General features: G+C 42.0%; 1 protein-coding gene across 1 annotated transcript in view; it reads right to left on the bottom strand.

Moving 5' to 3' along the window:
• Nucleotides 1-19546, bottom strand: part of LOC116817763 (tetraspanin-36-like) — a 55963-nt gene extending 36417 nt beyond the window's left edge. Inside the window, exon 1 of the mRNA XM_032768188.2 lies at nt 19279-19546. Coding sequence (XP_032624079.1) covers nt 19279-19338 — 60 coding nt within the window. The 5' untranslated portion in view covers nt 19339-19546. The remainder of the gene's footprint in view (nt 1-19278) is intronic.
• Between the last annotated feature and the right edge of the window lie 774 nt (nt 19547-20320).

Raw genomic sequence — 20320 nt, 5'->3', positions numbered from 1 at the left:
GGGCTGCCGGCTGCCGCGGCGGCACACTGACCCGGGGGGGCCCTGGGCTGCCGGCTGCCGCTGCTGCCGGCAGCTCAGACTCCCTCTCTGTCCCAGCAGCAGCAGCTGCTCAACCATTTAAAAAAAATTTGGGGGTGCCACTTTTTGGTGCCCCCAAATCTTGGCGCCCTAGGCAACCGCCTAGTCCACCTAAATGGTTGCACCGGCCCTGGTTATCTCATCATAGAAGGCAATCAGGTTGGTCAGACATGACTTGCCCTTGGTGAATCCATGTTGACTGTTCCTGATCACCTTCCTTTGCTCCAACGGCTTCCAAATGGATTCCTTAAGGACCTGCTCCATGATTTTTCCAGGAACTGAGGTGAGGCTAACCGGTCTGTAGTTTCCTGGATTCTCCTTCTTCCCTTTTTTAAAGGTGGGCACTCTATTTGCCTTTTTACAGTCGTCCAGGACATCCCCCGATCATCATGAGTTTTCACAGATAATGGCCAATAGCTCTGCAATCACATCAGCCAACTCCCTCAGCACCCTTGGATGCATTAGATCCAAACCCATAAACTTGTGCATGTCCAGCTCTTCTAAATAGCACTGAACATGTTCTTTCACTACTAGGGCTGTTCACCTCCTCCCATACTCTACTGCCCAGTGCAGCAATCTGGGAGCTCACCGTGTCTGTGAAGACCGAGACAAAAAAAAAAAAAAAAAAAAAAAAAAAAGCATTGATTACTTCAACTTTTTCCATACCTTCTGTCACTAGGTTGCCTCCCCCATTCAGTAAGGGTCCTACACTTCCCCTGACTTTCTTCTTGTCGCTAACATACCTGTAGAAACCCTTCTTGTTACCCTTCACATCCCTTGCTAGTTGCAACTCCAGTTGTGCTTTGGCCTCCCTGATTACACCCCTGCATGTTCAAGCAATATTTATATACTTCTCCCTGGTCATCTGTCCAAGTTTCAACTTCTTGTAAGCTTCCTTTTTGTGTTTAAGCTCACTGAAGAGTTCTCTGTTAAGCCAAGCTGGTCGCCTACCATATTTGCTATTCCTTCTGCACATCAGGATGGTTTGTTCCTGTGCCCTCAATACGACTTCGTTAAAGTACAGCCAGCTCTCCTGGGCTCCTTTCCACCTCATATTAGCCTCCCAGGGGATCCTGCCCATCAGTTCCCCGAGGGAGTTGAAGTCCGATTTTCTGAAGTCCAGGATCCGTATTCTGCTGCTTTCCTTCCTTTTGTCAGGATCCTGAACTCAACCATCTCATGGTCACTGCTGCCCCGGCTGCCACCCACTTCTTCTTCCCCTACCATTTTTTCCTTGTTTGTAAGCAGCAGGTCAAGAGGAGCATGGCCCCTAGTTGGTTACTCCAGCACTTGCACCAGGACATTGTCCCCAACATCTCCAAAAAGTTATTGGATTGTCTGTGCACTGCTATATTGCTCTCCCAGCAGATGTCAGAGTGATGGAAGTTCCACATGTGAACCAGGGCCTGTGATCTGGAAACTTCTGTTAGTTGGTCTGGTGGTCTATAGCACACACCCACCACGACATCACCCTTGTTGCTCTCGCCTCTAAACTTAACCCAAAGACTCTCAACAGGCGTTTCTCCAGTTCCATACTAGAGCTCTGAGCAATCACATTTTCACTCAGTCTTACAAACAGTGTAACTCCTCTGCCTTTTATCCCCTGTCTATTCTATGACTTGCATCACGAAATCTGTTGACAAGCAGTAGACTGGAGACAGCCCAATAGCTCCAAAGAGGTATTTTACTATTACCAGACTTTGACGGGTTAGACCCCAGTTCTGGGGTGCGACCTGATTTACTGAGATTTCACTGAGCCTCTCTTGCTCAACCAGCCAGGCTTCCCTCTCCCTGCTTTGCTGAATTAGGCTCTCCGGCCTCTTGCAGCACACACACACACAGGTAGGGCCACACCCCACTGCAATCACAGAAGGAAATCAGATCTTTGTGAGAGGACTCCCCCAGGCACTCGTGTGCATGCCCCTTTTGGGAGATAAACCCAAAATAATACTGTCTTGCACTATACAGACAAATCTACACAGCGGAAGCTCATAAAAATCCACCCTCTTACTCAATGTGAAGAGACGTGCACAACTGCTTGCCCCCCCAGTTAGAAATTACATAAGCTGGGTTTTATTATAAACAAGAAATAAGTTTATTAACTACAAAAGGTGAATTTTAAGCGATTAAAGAGATAGCAAACAGAACAAAGTAAATTACCTTAGTAACTAAACAAAACTCACAGCCTGAGTTTAACACACTAGATAGGTAAAATACAAATTTTCACCCTGAGTGATGAACAGACTGGCAGATTCTTAAGGCACAAGTTGCCTTGGCTTTCCCAGGTTCTCTTACGCAGGCTAAAGATCTTAGCCCGGGACCATCATTTCTCACAGTTCAGTCTTTGTTCCTCGGATGTTTTCAGGTGTGTTGTTGTATGGAGAGTGAGGACCCCTCATGTTGTCTTTGTCCCTTTTTTATATCTTCCCCCCACTTGCTGGAAAGCTTTTTTTGCTGTGACCTGAGTCAAACAGTTCCCATTGTATAAAGCTATTTGACCTGTGTCAAACAGTTCCCACTATGTAGTGCTCTCTCTCAGAGGTTTCTATTGCACACAGTTCCTGGGGTAATCCTTATGCTTGTGTGCATTTCTTCAATCAGCCACTAACATTGTTTGGCCTCATCCAACATAGCATATTTGAAATACAGAGACATGGTCAATATTGCCAGCTTCAGACACAAAAAATGATAAATGCATACAAATTGGATAAACACATTCAGTAAATTACAACCTTTCCAATGATATCTTACAAGACTATATTGCATAAAGTATATCTTAGTTATACTATATTCATATCAAAACCATGTTTCCATAAAGAACATGGGGTGTAACGTCACACAGACTTCTTGGCTATTGGCAGTTTCATGCAACATTTTCCTCCATAAAGAACTTGTTTTCCTTTTGTCACCTCTCAGTGACCCACAGCAGAAGACAGGATGCATTGGTCTTCCTGGTTCTGTTTGTGCGCTGTGGTACTGTCAATACACACATGCTACAGCTGCAGTTTTATTGTTCCTTAGTCTGTTTCCCAGCAGATTTTTGATTGCACTCCCAGGACTTGATTTGCAGAACTTCAGTGATGGCCTAGCTCTGCTCCCATTGCAGTCAATGGGAGCTGCACCATGGGAGTCAAGGGAAGCAGAGCTAGTCCAGCATTCTGCACTTCTGAAAAATCTCACTCTGATTCTCTGCCTGCCTTAACATCCTTTCACTCGTGTTTAAAAATCCATCCATTTTTAACTGTGCCGCCTTGAGCTTTTTCCTCAAGCACTTCCTTTGCAGTCTATGACTGCCTGAAGCACTGATTCTGTTGTGTCACAATGCCTTCCGGTTTCTTAATTTTTGGCTGCCAGTTCCTTCTTAGCAGCATCATTTCTGGGGCATTGTTTTCACCCATGCACATTCCCCTAGAATCTGCAGGCATATCTTCATAAACCCCTCTGTTTTCCTCTTCCACAGTATGCCATTCCTGATAGCTATAAGCTCCATTACATCAGGTAGCTTTGTATGAGTCGGTGTTACCCTCTCCAATAGCTATTGTAGGACCATTTGGCATTCTCACATCTTGGCTGTACATTCCCCTTGTACATAGCAGATTACTTTCCCTTTTCTTATCTTAAATTTGAATTCTGCCATCTGGGATGGACATGGTGCCATAAAGTGCTTGTCCTTGACACATCTAGGGTATTCCTTCCCAAACGCTGAACTCAGTGTTCTCCAGGGTGGGATGTGACCCACTGTACTCCCTGCAAGTGATTTGAGTTCTGACTTGCTAGAAATACAAGCTTGTGTGCCTTCAGTGTGCCAATCAAATAGACATGCAGGATTACTGCCATTTAGAGTAGAGCAGATTTAACTCCCCACCATGGCTTTGGACCCTTGTGGACAGACAGGTGATGCATTGCTGCTCCCTCCACCCTGCAACTCAGACAGGTGATGCATAGCTGCAGGGTGGAGGGAGCAGCTAATGACAGAGCAACCTTCAAGGCAAGGGGAACTTCAGAGAGCAGCATGCGGAAGGTCATCCCAGGGGTTTGCCCAGGAGGCATATGGATTTGTTCTACTTTCTCTGTAGATCCTTACTTAATCTGCAAACCTTATGAATCCTATCAGATGCACATGCTCCAGGTTTTTTCATCAACTTTTCCTATGGTTTTTCCCCAGGATGGGATCATCAGGACCTAAGAATCGAATTTAGTTTTCCCACAACTAGCAGTATGGCAGAAAAAGAAAGTAGGGTGTATAGAATGAATGATATTAAGCTCAGACATTTAGCAATGGTTGGTTTGTGGTTATAGGGTCCTAATCAGCACTCCTGACTTTGCACTGGCAGTTTCACTGGAGATTTACCTTTGACGTCATGCAAATAACCAACCAAGATCAATCACCGCCGAAATCTTCATTAAACCTCAGTCCCCTCATTTAAAATGTACAGTAGGAAGGTAACTGAAAAAAATCTTATTGAGCCTCTTTGTACAAAAGCGTGAAGGACTCTTCAGACCTTCAAAGCACATTTCTTAATTTACCAGTCATTCTGTGCAAACAAGGCACAGGTTTCAATTGGCCTGGAAAATATGCTCTTCCACAACTGACCAGGTGCAGTAGATGGCTGTTTTTCTTTTCCCTTGCCTGCCTCAAAAGCAACAAATCACGGCCACAGGGTTGTGTGAAATCCAGGTTGATTTTCAGGAGCAAACCCAGGTGTTTTCATTATTTTGTAACTTCTATGTCAGAGATATTTACATCACTGGAAACCTGTTTTGAGACTAGAAACACTAGGCTCTAAATTCACTAAAAGAAATTAACTATTTTCAAAAGTTAAAAGTGAAGCGGTGAGAGCTTCAGAGGCTTTGTTACACCTCTTAGGAGACACTGAACTACAGGACTGGCCCTAACACTGATGGGCTAGCCTCGGCAAGGATGGCTTGTTGGTCTAGGGGTCTGATTCTTGATTAGGGTGTGAGAGTGTGGATTCACATCCCAGTGGGTTAACAGGAAAAAAAATCTTTGCCAAACACACTTAATGGTGGAAGCAACCTATCTATCTTAGGTACTTTTACAGCAAACACAAGCGTCTGAGTGCTGTAAACAACTGCATGTATAAAGTGACTGTACTTCAATTAGGGCCTGGTCCAAAGCCCATTGACTCAATGGGAGCCTTTCCATTGACTTCAATGATCTCTGGATCAGGATTTTGGTGGATGGTTGGACAGAGAGTGTTCTGCAGGGGCAGGCTGGAGAGAACTAAGGATATCAAGCTGCCTCTGTAACACCATCAACACAACTCCTCCTTATCTGATCATATCATAAGGGCAGTTTGCTAGTTGTGAAATCAGTAGCCTTATAATAAAAATTACATGCCCCACTGTTTCGTCCTGCTACATGTGCTTCCCTGAAAGTCAGTTATGTTCTGCTCCTTGTTTATTTCCAATTCTAAATTTCCCACAAAGCAAAGCACAAACTTTGATGTACAAGGAGCTCAAGGCACTTTACAAAGATATCATCAATTTCATTTTATTGATAGAGGAAATAAAGCACAGAGACGCCTGGAGCAAACTGTGCCAAAGTGCCCACTGATTTTTGGGAGCTTCCATTTCTTGAATGGCCAGCTTGAGGTATCTGGGGTCTCAATTTCATAAATACTGAACTCCTGCATCAACTTTTACTTCAGGTGGAGCTGAAGATACCATTTCAGAAATAAGGCCCCCAGCTGTCTCAAGTCTGATATCTAAACAAAGCCAGTGGCACTCAAATTCACTAGCCAGCCTGAGTTTAAGTGGCTTGCTGAGAGCCATATAGTGAATCTATGGCAGAACTGGCAATAAAATCCAGGTCTTTAGAGTCCTAGTCCAAGCCCTTCACACTAGGGTGAACTGTCCCCCAGACCACTGCCCCACTAGCTTTAGCAGCCTCTTGGCTAAGCCACAGAACAAACCCTGGAGTTCTACATTCAAATTATGTGTAAAATGGAGTACAATCAACCGCACTTGTGCAGTTAAAGATTGCACCCTTAGTTAAAGATGGCCACCCCAAGTCAAGATTTTAAGATGTTTCACGGGAACAGTTTGCATATCCCTACAGAACATTTACCCAACCTCGCCTGGTCCTAAAGTACACAAAACACTTTTTGTTCTCAGGCAGTCATGAATGAAAGGAACATTGTTACTGCACAACTGAAAGCAAAAAAAAAACCCAAACCCTTATCACTGTTTTATTCATAGTTTTTTTTAGATAAAGGTCTCACGTGTTTCATGTACTAACCCTGAAAAGGTAAATGGGGTATTTAATGGTGACAACTCCATTAGCAAGTGCTGAAACAGGACAGCAAAGAATCAACATCACTCCAACTGTCACAAGGCGCTTGTCACATTCCCATCCACAATTTGCTCCAAATTTTCTTTTTACTCTTTTGAGCTACTGGTATGTATAAGGACTGGGGAAGGGCAGAGTACCTATCTTTAAAAAGAGGAACAAATAGGACCCAGGGAATTATAGACGAATCAGCCTAACTTCAATACCTGGAAAGCTACAGGAATAAAGTATAAACGATCAATTTGTAAGCACCTAAGGGATCACAGGATTATAAGGAATAGCCATGACGGATTTATCAAGAACAAATCAGGCCAACTCAACCTAATTTCCTTCTTTGAGAGTGTTACTGGCCTAATGGATAGAAGGGAAACAACAGATGTGATATATCTTAATTTTAGAAAGGTTTTGACATAGGCTCACATGACGTTCTCATAAACCAAATAGGGAAATGTGGTCTAGATGAAATTACTAGATACAAGACCAGACTCGAGGAGTAGTTTATCAGAGGGTCGCTGTCCAACCAGCGGTGCATATCTACTGGGATCCCTCAGGAGTCAATCCGGGGTCCGATACCATTCAATATTTTGATTAATGACTTGGATAATGGAGTGGAGAGTATGCTTACACAATTTCCACATGACATCACACTGGGAGGGGCTTCCATAATTTAAAATGACTTTGACAACTTGGAGAACTGGTTTGAAATAAACATGATGAAACTGAATAAAGACAAGTGCAAAGGAAGGAAAAATCAAATGCACAGCTATAATATGAGGAATAATTGGCTAGGTGATAATACTGCTGAAAAAGATCTGGGGGAGTTAAAGTAGATCACAAATTGAATGAGTCAACAATGTGATGCAGTTGAAAAAAAGGCTAATTTCAATTAGAGGTATATTAACAAGACTGTTGTATGTACGACACAAGAGGTAATTGTCCTGTTCTACTCAGCACTGGTGAGGTCTTAGCTGGAGTACTGTATCCAATTCTGGGCACCACACTTTAAAAGAAATGTGGATAAATTGGAGAGAGACCAGAGAAGAGGAACAAAAACGAGAAAATATTTGGAAAACTTGACTTACAGGGAAAGGTACAAAAAAAAAAAAAAAAACAACCAAACCCCTGGGCATGATTAGTCTTGAGAAAAGAAGACTGAGGAGGGGCTTGATAACAGTCTTCCAATATATTAAGGGCTGTTAAAAGGGGACAGTAATCAATTGTTTTCCATGTACCCTGAAGATAGGACAAGAAGTAATGGGCTTAATCTGCAGCAAGGGAGAGTTAGGTTGGATATTAGGAAAAACTTTCTCGCTATAAGAGTAGTTAAGTACTGGAATAGGTTTCCAAGGGAAGCTGTGGAATCCCCATCTTGGAAGGTTTTTAAAAATGTGTTAGAGAAATAACTGCTAGAGATAGTCTAGGTTTACTTGGTCCTGCCTGAGCACAAGGCACTGGACTAGATGATTTCTTGAGATCTCTTCAGTTTCTATAGTTTTATGTTGAAGAACTGCATCCCTTATTAAGCAAGCAGTATTTCCTCTGCTGTTGACTTCAAGGGAAGTAAGGCAAGACTTGTAATTGGTTAGCATTATTTCTATGCTTCAAGCGTACTTTTTGTATCGTAACATTTAGTACTATTTTACACATCTATTGTGCTTTTCAGACAAGGATCTCAAAAAGGGTTAAATAAGGCAAGAAAATAACTTATCCCCATTCTTAGATATGAAGAAAGAGAGGCAGGAAGAAATAAGGATTTGCTTAAAGACAGACACTAAATCAGCCAGGGCTAAGCTGGGAACAGAACTCATGTTTCTTGATACCTTGACCCATCCCTCAGACCATACTGTCTTACTTAACAAAAGCAAATTCAATTGCCATTGTCAAAAGTCTCCTACATGGTCCTTACTGTTCACTGAATTTTTAATCTGAAGCTCTTCTGGAAGATTTTTTTCGGAATCTCTCTGGTGTCTTGGAGTGAGGCGTTAGAGTAAGCTTTAGCTGAGCCTGCATTGCTCACACATCCAAACCTCTTCTGGATTTTGGCCGATGTTTTGGAGTATACAAAGAATGCAGGGTCAGACCCTAAAGGGACGCAAGGTACAAATCCTCTTAGCAAAAATAGCTCAGCTCCTCCATGAGGAAATATACTGGATTTATCAAGTGTAAAACGCAAAGCACTTTCTCAGCTCTGGTTTGAAATTCAGTAATGTCAAGATGCCAGAAGGGTTTTGAGGCATTTTAACATTTCCCAGAACTTGTCATGTGGGCAGGGAAGCTGTTCACAAATGAAGCTCCCCTACTCTACCATTACTAAAAACTATCTGTGTGACTCACTATATGCTCTCACAGCCTTTCATAGGGCACTGATCAGCCTGCCAGCAAACATCTTGAGTACGCTACAGAGTGAAAAACAGCCTGTCACTTCCTAAAGTCTTGGAACTACAAAGGGCAAAGAGCAATGGAGTAAGCCAGAACTAAGTAGATAACCTATTCCGGGACCTCCTGTGCACTCCAAATGCCTGAAAAGTGACTGTGAAAATGACACTCTCACTGAGCTGCAGGACACATTTGCTCTGGAAATCTAGCTGTGTTCTTTCTGCCTCTTACAGCACCACTAATAATAATTAGCCAAATTCTGGCCCAGGAATTCTGCAGTTGGGTTTTAGTGGACAGCTTTGGTGATGAATGAGGCAGAACAGAACCCACCTTGCTCTCCCATTGGCTCCTCGGTGCTGAGAAGAGCGAAAACATGTTTTTGTCAATAATGACTCAAATTCCCAGGGAAGCTCCACACAAAGAGCCGACCCCTTCAAAATCTACCCAGGTGGATAGATCTACCCACATTGAAAGTGTCCACACAGAGCACAGCGCACAAGGGTGGAACTTTTGTGATCAGACATCTGACCTTACTAGCACTTTAATCAGCCCTAAGAACCAACTTTTGCAAGTTTTCCTTATTATCCCAAATAATTAGAAGGGACTTGACAAGAAAATTAGGCTTAGCCTCTGCCCCCACCCCGAGGAAGCCCCAGAGGAGTTAGGAATCTCCCATCACCAGGGCCAGCTCCAACTTTTTTGCCACCCCAAGTGGAGAAGCGGGAAAAAAAAAAAATAAAGTCGATCAGCAGCAGCTCAACCGTGCCGCTCCATTCTTCGATGGCAGTTCAACAGCTGGTCCTTCACTCCCTCTATTCCTATTCAGCAGCAGCTCAAAGAGGAAGAGAGGGACTGAGGGACCTGCGGCTGAATTGCCACCAAAGACCCGGACATGCAGCCCCAAGCACCTGCTTCCTTCACTGGTGCCTGGAGCCAGCCCTGCCCATCACACTCGCTCTCCATGTTGGGGAGAAGGGCTGGAGCTACACAGACTGAGGGGCAAGAGAAGCTATGCCAACCTCTACCCATACTCCCAGGAAGGGCCAGAGGAGGAAGGAACCTACCAACTCTTCCCACTACTTTCTCTTGGCTTGTGAACACTTTGGGGGCAAGTACGGTCTCTAAGGGTATGGGTGTGACTGCAGCATGTGAAGTCATATCCACGCTAGCTTTATTCTAGGTAGTAGGAGTACCAACAGTAATGAAGCAATGGCAGCACAGTCTGTACTAGCCCATAGGGACCTGGGGAGGCTAGCCCACACTGAAACCTGTGCCATAGCTTCACTGCTGTTGGCACCCCAACTAGCGCAGGTACATCTGTAAGTGCTTCAATCACACACCCCAACCACAGCGTAGACATAACGCTAAGTGTATACGTGTTCAGAGCAACTGTGTCTCAATCTTGTTCGGGGCCTTCAGGGGATACAGAAATGTAAATAAAACTGATCTTCTTTGCAACTGCTTTAAAGTAGTGTACAATGTCCTCTGGATATGAAATATTGAAATTAGGTCTGTCAAGCGATTAAAGCAATTAACCGTGCTGTTAAACAATAATAGAATACCATTTATTTAAATTTTTTTGGATGTTTTCCACATTTTCAAATACATTGATTTTAATTACAACACAGAATTCAATGCTCACTATATATTTATTTTAATGATAAATATTTGCACTGTAAAAAGAAAAGAAATTGTATTTTTCATTGAATTTAATACAAGTACTATAGTGCAATCTCTTTACCAGGAAAGCTGAACTTACAAATGTAGAATTATGTACAAAAAAATTGCATTAAAAAATGAAACAATGTAAAACTTTAGAGTCTACAAGTCCACTCGGTCCTACTTCTTGTTCAGCCAATCGCTCTGACAAACAAGTTTGTTTACATTTGCAGGAGATAATGCTGCCTGCTTCTTGTTTACCATGTCATCTGAAAGTGAGAACTGGTGTTCACATGCCAAAGTTGTAGGCAGCATTGCAAGATATTTACGTGCCAGATGTGCTAAAGGTTCTATGTCTCTTTTCATGTTTTCAACCACCTTCCAGAGGCATGCATCCACTTATTGATGATCGGGTTCTGCTCGATAACGATCCAATTTCCGTGCTCACCGAAGCATGTTCATTTTTATCACTGAGTCAGATGCCGCCAGCAGAGGTTGATTTTCTTTTTCTTTTGATTTGTGTTTGTAGTTTCCACATTGAATGTTGCTCGCAACCCGTCCTGCTCAAATTTTGGAAGGGTAGCTCAGATTCTTATCTTGGGTTGAGTGCTGTTAGCTATTCTTTTAGAAATTCACAAATGGTAGCTTGTGTTCTGTCAAATCATGCAGTGAAATTCTTGTTCTTAAAACAACATATCCTGGGCTAGGTTCCCTCTAAGCTGCCCAGCCGCCGGAGCTGCCAGGGCAAGAGGAGCTCCTCCTTGCGCCCCCCCCCCCCAGACCCGCTGTTAGCTGCCGCACCAGGCGAGAGGGCACCTCTTCCCTGGCTCCGGCAAGGCTGCCTAATTGTGGCGGAGGGGGGGGAAGTGGGGGGGAAAACTCCGGGGTATCCTCTTTTCCAACAAAAGCCCTTGGGGCAGTTCTGCATCCAACCCTTACATCCCAGCCCACCCTAGAGCTCACATCGCTTGCTTCTCAACCTTGCGCAGCCCTGGTCCGCTGCAGACCCCAATTCTCATCCTAGGCCAACCAGAGCGACAGCACCCACCCCCAACTCTCTTCTAGCCCTCTGCACCCACCCTTATCCTCAGCTCTACTCCAGAGCCTACCCCAGAGGCCTCATTCCCACTTACATCCCAATCTTCACACCATAGTTCCGAGTCCCTCCCAGACTCGCACCTCTCAGCTCCACTCACACCATCGATCTCTTGCTTATGTGCACACTATGAAGGTGAATGGTGTCACACATCATCCTTCCATATTGCGTGCACCATACAAATTAATTCTGCACATGGATGTAAAACTTGGGGAACACTGATTCTGGGCCTTCTCCAAGATGGCTATAACGCGATACTATGGCAGAATACAAGTAAAACACAGGCAAGAGACATACAATCTCTCCTCAAGGAGTTTCTAGTCACAAATTTATTACAATTATTTTCTTCTTAATGAGTGTCAATCAGGTGAGGCATGTCTCTGGATGGTGGTCGTATGAGGGGATTCCAGAATGATTAGAATATCGGCATGTAACTATCCTTGCAATGGTCGTGCTCAAAAGTGCCATTACGATGCTTGTTTACTTTTCAGGTGACTTTTTGGCAACAAGAAGCGGGACAGCACTATCACCTGTAAATGTAAACAAATTGTCTTTGCAATTGGCTCGTGACAAGAAGTAGGATGATTGCTTCTAGGTCTGAGTTTTCGATTGTCTTTGTTTTTTTGAGTGCGTTATGTAACAAAAAAAAAAATCTACAATTTTGTAAGTTCGTCGCCTTTCTGATAAGAGATTGCACTTTAGACTTATATGAGGTGAACTGAAAAATTATTTCTTTTGATTAATACATTTTACAGTTTGCAAATTTTATAAATAAATATAAAGTGAGTTACTGTCACTTTGTTTTTTGTGTTGTCAATTGAACTCAATATATTTGAAAATGTAGAAAAACATCCAAAATATTAAAAATTTCAATTGGTATTCTATTGTTTAACAGTGTGATTAAAACTGCGATTAATTTTTTTCTCCGTTAATTGCTGGAGTTAACTGTGATTAATCAAAAGTCCTACTTAAAATCCACCTCTCTGCCATGAAGCAAAAATGACCAATATTTTTCAGAGCCAACAAAATAATTCAAAATCCCTTGCAGCAGCACTTAAACACTGTCCACAAAGTTATATTGATATAATTGCATATGCTGCTGTAGAAACAAGGAAATAAATCTAAAGAGCTATTGTCATTATGATCAGCTTGGTTAGGACACTAGAATGGATTATTTCCTTCTTGGGAAGGACATACTTTAATACCAACACAGCTTATTGTAATCAACTCCATTTTAGCCTGAACAGTCAAAGTTATAAACAAATGAAAATAGCATCTTATAAGGAGAAGTGTTGGGCAACCTTAATAGTAGGCTGTGCTAGCAGCCTAATGAATAATGCAAACACAGGGACAGTAATATTAGTTGTCCAAAGCAAAGTGTAGCTTATAACTCACAAGTAGAGGGCAATACTTCCAGAAAACACCTCAGTGTTCATACCCTCAACCAAAATTTCTTCCCTGCTATGAGAAGTCCCATTACAGTCAATGGATCAAATTCAGCCCAAAGTAATGTCACTGAAGTGTGAGTTGCACTCACTTCCCCCAGGGCTGAAAATGAGTTTATGTGAGAGTGAGTATAGGCTACAAGATCAGGTTGAAATTATGTTCAGGCAGCAGGTTTTCTGTAATGTAATATCTATTCTTAAAGAAACTATTTTCTTTTACCTGTAATTGGATGAGCAAAGCAAAGCCCAGCCCTCCACTCAACAGCATTTCTCTGTCATATCAGGGTTGGAAGGGACCTCAGGAGATCATCTAGTCCAATCCCCTGCTCAAAGCAGGATCAATCCCAAACTAAGTCCCCAAATGGCCCCCTTAAGGATTGAACTCAAATCTGGCCAATGCTCAAACCACTGGAGCTATTCCTCCCCCTCTACCTGTTTCCCTGTATGTAATAGGATGACCAGCTGCAATTTTCAAAAGTTAATTCCAAAATTTCAGGGAATAGTCTACGTAACGATATTGATTTTGGTGAAAAAAAGTCAGAAAACCAGAAAAGCCTGATTTCCACTAATATCAGGCCCATAGAGTGTCGATTTGGTGCCGCGGGCCACTTCACTGCTCACGAAGTTCTGTGTGTTATCCAACATTTCTACTGCAAAGAAAGGGGGTGGGGGGAAAGAGAACTTGTCAGAGTAGGAAGTCAAGAGGCCCAGCTGTTTTGAGGGGACAGGCTGGAGTGAGGCTTGGCTGTGGGGATGGGTGGGGAAGGGAGGTGGTCCAAGAAGGAGCTTGAGGCTCAAATGTGCGACCCTCTAGGAATAAAACTGAGAATAATTTGACACTGACACGCTGGTGATGTGTTAAATAAAAGTGACTAATTAGAGCTGAGCAAAATTTTTCATTTAAAACTTTTTGGGAGGAAAAATACAAATTGAGTGACACCAAAACATTTTGCAAATTCATGTCGGTTTCACCAAATTGTGTGGAACCTGCCCTCCCCTCAACCCAAATCCTGAGAAAGCCAACATTTTGTTTTGACATTTTTGAAACAAAATGTTTCAATGTCTCGAGTCAAAAAACTTTTTTTTTTAAATTTCCTTCAGTTTTGTACATTAAAGAAGAAAACTTACAAACTTTTAAAAATGCTCAAAATCTAAACACATTTAATTTTTGGTCAAACAAAATGTTTTGCTCAACCGAAACCAAATTCTTTTGTTTACTTTTTAGCTTACAGAAAATTTTGAAAAAAATTCATTTCAGGTCAACCCAAAATGAATTTAGTTTTTGATTTTACAGACCACCAGTGAACTGAAAAATCAGTTCTTCCCACAGCTCTACTCCTAATAATCTATTACTGGAAGGTCAAACACAGTCATAACAATAATTTACCTTCCTCTCCTACAGCACCTTTCATGAGAAGAGCTCAAAGTGCTTTAAAGACAGTGAACCTCACCAGACTCCATGTGAGGTAGATCAACATTATCATTTCTGTTCACAAATGTGCATCTGAGGCATAGAGAATTAAGATTAACATTTTAAAATTTGGAACTATGTTCACAGGTGCTGGAACTAGAGTTGCTAGGGGTGCTCCTCCACCCCCTGGCTTGCAGTGGTTTCCATCCTATACAGAGTTTATAGTTTGGTTCAAGAGCTCTCAGCACCCCCAAGAGCTCTCAGCACGCCTGGAACATTTCAGTCCATGGTTAGGCCCTTAAATAAGTGACCTGCTTTTCAGAGGTACTGAGCACACACAAGTCCCAATAAACTCCCCCTTCACAGTAGCAATACCTGTATGTGTTTTGACATCAGCATCTCCTGCAGGGGAGTCACTTAATGCTGTATTTTTGGCAGGTAAGTAAAAGAGAAACTGATCTGTAATCTCTTTATTTGTAATAGTCACAAGCAGACAGACATTACGATAATGATCTGGGATCTCATACAGGGCTTACTGCATTTTTTAAACAGCATTTCATTTCACCTCTAAGCAATAATTCCTACCAAGGCATTGTACCTGCAGCCTCTATTATGTAGGCGTAAGGTGAATTTCCCACAATCATTTTCAAGCTGTGCAGTTTCAGTGCTTGGGCAAGAGAGGTAATGCTTACAGGTGAATTGAAATGCTGTTTATAAATCTCAGTAAATTCTGTAGGAGTTCTTAGATGATTATCAGAGATACCTGTAAAGACCAAACTATCACAAATTAACATATTCTATATGATGAAAAATCAGTTCCTCCTTCACCTATCTGCCAAAACGTGAATTCAAGGTTCTGCATTTCCCCTGCAGGAGCTGAAGTGACTAACACATACAATGGTAGTCATTAACAAGCTAGCATGTTACCCAAGTTACCCCAACCTCTTATCCAAACAAAACAGGTTGTCATGTTCTAAGGCTGTGCCTAGGAATGAAGGGCTTTTCTGTGGCACCTTAAGCTCACATGCTAGAAACCTGGAAGGAAACCCTAACAATAGCCAAAACTAGACTGAAGTTTATGCTTCTGGTAGTTATTTGAGTTCCAATAAAGACAAACATCAGTGAAGCGATATATAGTGTGTAGTTCCTCTCAAAGCAGGGGTAATTTCCGTCTGTTTACAATGAAATACTGCAGTATTTCCCTATGCTTCAGACAGGAAACAGCACACAGCAATCATAACTAACTGCACAGCGAATCAATAAATGTTAACACTCCAATGGTTCCTACCTTATGCACTGTATGAAAACAGGACTGTAAAACTAGACACCAGGTCAATGGGAGTTTCATGCACACCTCTTTGGGACACACTTTGGCCTGTGAAATCCAAGCTTTGGTTTCCAGTGATGATCACAATGAAGGTATGAATATTAAGAACTCAACAAGGGGAATTCTCCATCTCTTCTGTCCTTCCCTAACGTACATTCATCAACAGATTATTGCATTTTAACAAGGGGAATTGAGTTCCTTCTCGTTTTGCCACATTTCAAGCTCTGAGCACAGCTCACCACAAAGGGGTTTATTTCTGAAAAGCTCACTTCTGCAAATGAAGTGATCTATCCAGTTCATTTCTTTCAGTCTATTGCTGAATTACTCAAACTTTCCCATGTGGCAGGAAAGTCCCAAAAAACTAACCGGAATCTTTATTGCCATTAAATTATAATACTACAGTCAAACTCACATGAGTCTTATCCCTAAAATAGAAGAGAATCATGGCTAGAAGCTGTAGCTTCTATGTGGGATCTGAAAAGGGGGTGTAGTGGGGGGGTGGTTACCTGTCACAAATTTTACACCAAGGTCTTCTTGACTCACATTCATACAACCTGAACCATTTCCCTCCCTCAACCTGTTATTTTCCTGATTAATACTTTCAAAAAGACATTATGTATTGTTTGTAAGGCAAAAATTAGCAGCTGTACTCTGGCTATTCAAATATCTTTGTACATGATGAGAAAATCATAAGCCTGAATATTCTTATGGAACATGAAGGCTGAAGTGCCCCTGGAACTAATATACCCATAGAGGAGTCCAGTACTCCAGCTGCCATTAGACCAACTGTATAACAAATCCAGCTATACTTTTACTTCTTAGTTTTTAACAGCAATTTTACCTCCAGAAACACTGAAGACAAACTACTATATGGTTCTAAAAGTAAACACAATTTTTTACCAGGGCTGCCCGGGGGGAGGGGGGGGAATGGGGCAATTTGTCCCAGGCCTCAGGCCCCCCAGGGGCCCCCCACAAGAATATAATATTCTATAGTTTTGCAACTTTTTTTTATGGAAGGGGCCCCTGAAATTGCTTTGCCCCAGGCCCCCTGAATCCTCTGGGCGGTCCTGTTTTCTACTCACAAACTTATCAGATAGATAACTAAATCAAACTACTCTTTGAAACCACTTCAGCAAGGAATTTGTACACAAGTACAGCATATTTACCACACTCTGGTTAACCATATGTTTCTTTAATTGGTTGGCTGAAAGTCCTGGTTAACCAAAAAGTGGTCATGTCCTCTTAACACAATGTGCACGATTCATTGCTCCCTCATTCAGCCAACCCTCCATTTAGTCAAATGGTTTTGATGTTGCAACCTGTACAGTTCATTTACATGTGTCCAATAACCATTCAGGAGCTGCAAGACTAAGGAAGTTGCCAACGCACTGGTTCTATCTGAGCATATTTGCATACTTCAGAAACTTAAACACTTAGTTGGATCCTCTTAATATCATGCATTCATCTAGGGTTCAGGAACTAAATGTTCTCCATACAAAGTCAAAAAAACACCTGGTAATATGCCTGGGATGTAACATTTGGATCTAGATCTGAACTGTGCGTCCAGTTCCGGACTTTTGGTTCAGGTCTGCCTGTCTCCAGAAAATAACCATTCAATTAATTTCATTTGTATGAAATGATCAAGTGTGATACACTGAAACTTAAGTTTCATATTGAAACTAATTTAAGAAAGCCCAAAAATCAATGTATACAAAAGCTGTGGCAGCTACAGTGCTAGACACACTCCAGGATCAGCAGAGTCCAAAAATCAATGCCGAATGAACAGTGAAACTTGCATTTTTACATTAAAGTGCTTCCAGCACTAACACATCTGAACTGCTTCACTGCTGGAGAAGAAATGAAGTGCAGCAGCCAGAATCACAAAGCAGCATATGAAGACTTTTGTCTGCTTTTCTTAGGTTGTAGAGTGTGCTGTAGGGGCTCTCCAGACATTTCATTCCATTCACCATTTTATAAGAATGAAATCCTCTCATGGGCCTGCTTTCCCTCCCATCATCCCATTCTGTTTATTGCCTGGCTCTCAGACCACCAGAAAGGAGTTCATCGATCAGAGTTTGAGAACCGTATATACTTTTGGTTTAATTCTCCTTGTAATCTCCATTAACTTTTAGTGTTATACGGTCTATAGCACAGCAAATCAGTTCTCATTCCAGCCAGCAGAGAAGAGCGTAATGAAATGGCTAGCGTGTACGGATACCAATATCATGCAGCAGTAATGGATAAAATAATGTATGCAATGTTATAATATCCTCACCGGTTAAATGTTTCTTCTTTAAAACTAATCAGTCAAAATCTTTCTTCTTTGAGTTTAGAATGAATTAAAACTCAGTTATATTGATCTGAATTTCATAAAAGAGCATAGCGTTTTGTTTTCTATCAAAAAACAATTATTTTACAAATTCTCACAAATCAAAAGTTCATTTTAAAAAAAAACTTTGTGATAGCATTTAAAGCAAGAGATTAATAAACGTGTTAACTCGAGATAAAGTCATGAACAAACATATATAATTTTTCAAAGACTGAAACCCATTACTTACCTAAAGATTTTAAGAGAATAAGAAACTTTGTGCCCAGTTCTGATCTCCCTTACACTGAAATAAATAGAGTGTAGCTAATACTAACGGAGTTACACCATAGTACAACAAGCATTAATTGGAGAAAGCCCTATCTATGGCCAACATCCCAGGGAGGAAAGTCTGCTTCCCACCTGGCAGTTCACCCCCAGCCTCTAATATCACAGAATATTCAGCTGAAGCTATGCTGCTTTACACCAGATGGGTATGTGGCCCCCTAACTCTCTGGTGTCCTCACTTTGTATTTTTCATAAAATCTCACTTCGTTCCCTACAACTCTGATATGGAATCTCTAGCTTACTACCCTGGGGTGACCAGTTCTGGGCAGAGGCAGAAACCACCTGCCTTTAGTTAGCATTTTTCATTGTCTTTACATAGTCTCTTACGCTTGGTTTCACTAATAAAACTACTTTTAAAAGTTTAGTTGGAAAAATAAAAGTTATGTGTACAACATTACATTAGTAAGTTTGCTTCCCTGCTGTGAGAAAAAAGTAGATCAATGGAGTTAAATGTGTATTTCCATACCAAATCCCCCTTCAGTTCCTCTTTAAGGCACATCTGCTTTGTACTGACGCTCACTCGTTGCTCTCTGATCTTTCCTTAATTTGCCCAGTAAAAACGGACAGTTGATCACATTAGTATTAACACTCTCAAGGCAGTAATAAGAAGTAATAATTCATAACAATTAAGGTTGTTTATAGAGCATCTAGCATACTAAGTTCTTTACAGTAAAAGAAGTACAGATACCGCCCCCAATCCTACAGTTCGGACTCAGACAAATCTCCCCATCAGCTTCAGTAGGGAGTTTTGCCCGAGTAAGAACTGTAGGATCAGCTCCAGAATATCTGAAAACATCTGCAGTTAAATCAGTTCAGTGAAAAAGGAAAGGGGTGAGGACTGTTACAGGAAGCCAGTAGTGGCAGCAGCCACAGGACGGTCAGGGAAAGTTACCAAACTAAAGGTTCTTCCATCAAATTACCCAAAAAATGAGGCTGAGCAGCAGCAGCACTGTCTTGGAGGTGATCACGCCACAGTCCATGTTTCCTGTTGGCCTTGCAGTGGAGCTTTTCGTAGAAAGATCTGGTGGCTTCTGCTGCCTATTCAGCAGAGTCTGTGTGTGTCAGATTTCTCTATGCTTCTCTCCCACGCATCTCAGCTTCTTATCTGAGCCTGCTCAGCAATCACATGATTTGCAACTCGTTGGACCAGTCACATGCTCCTTAGCGTACAGAGCAAAACAACATCTTACTGTAGTGTCCTCTTGTTGCTGTATGTAGTGTCTGTCTGTCTAAAAGAGATTACCGTAAACTCGCTAAACTAGATCTGCAGCTACAACTAAGTAGCTTACCATATAAACACTAATAGCAGTCCCATCACAACATAACCCTTGCCAGCATTACCACACTTGCAGGGGTGGATCAAGACTAAACAAAGCTCAAATCTGTAACAGAACTTTTAAGGCCATCCAGAAAGCCTCTGCTTCTGAGCCAAGTCTCTGCTTACATGAGCCAGCCATATGGGTTCTTGTCCTTCACCCACTCTTGAGTCTGTGATCTTCCTGAGAAAGACACACGTGGAACTTAGGGTGACCAGACAGCAAGTGTGAAAAATCAGGACGGGGTGCGGGGTTGTAGGAGCCTTTACAAGAAAAAGACCCCAAAATTGGAACTGTCCACCCTACTGGAACCGGACCTCTTACCTCTTAAAGGGGCCAGTCACCATATCACAGGTAATACCCCTTTAAATATGTTGTGATCCCTGTAGTGATGCTCACTGCATTATATGTTTTACAAGTTGCCCGAAACCAATCAGAGTAGCAGTATCTATGAAGTAGGGCTTGCATGTTTGTTTATAGCAGCCACAGTTCTTTGGGATCCAGATACATTTGGGAGCAATATTACCTTTTTTATCCTTTTCCTTCTGTGCATCCCTCCCTCATCCTATGTGTTTATTTCTCACACCTTTGCGATGGTTAGGATGGTTAAACAATGGAATAAATTGCCTAGGGAGGTTGTGGAGTC

Source organism: Chelonoidis abingdonii, chromosome 6 (genome assembly GCF_003597395.2).
Source record: "Chelonoidis abingdonii isolate Lonesome George chromosome 6, CheloAbing_2.0, whole genome shotgun sequence".
Lineage (NCBI taxonomy): Eukaryota > Metazoa > Chordata > Testudines > Testudinidae > Chelonoidis > Chelonoidis abingdonii.
This window is presented reverse-complemented; position numbering and strand designations above follow the sequence as displayed.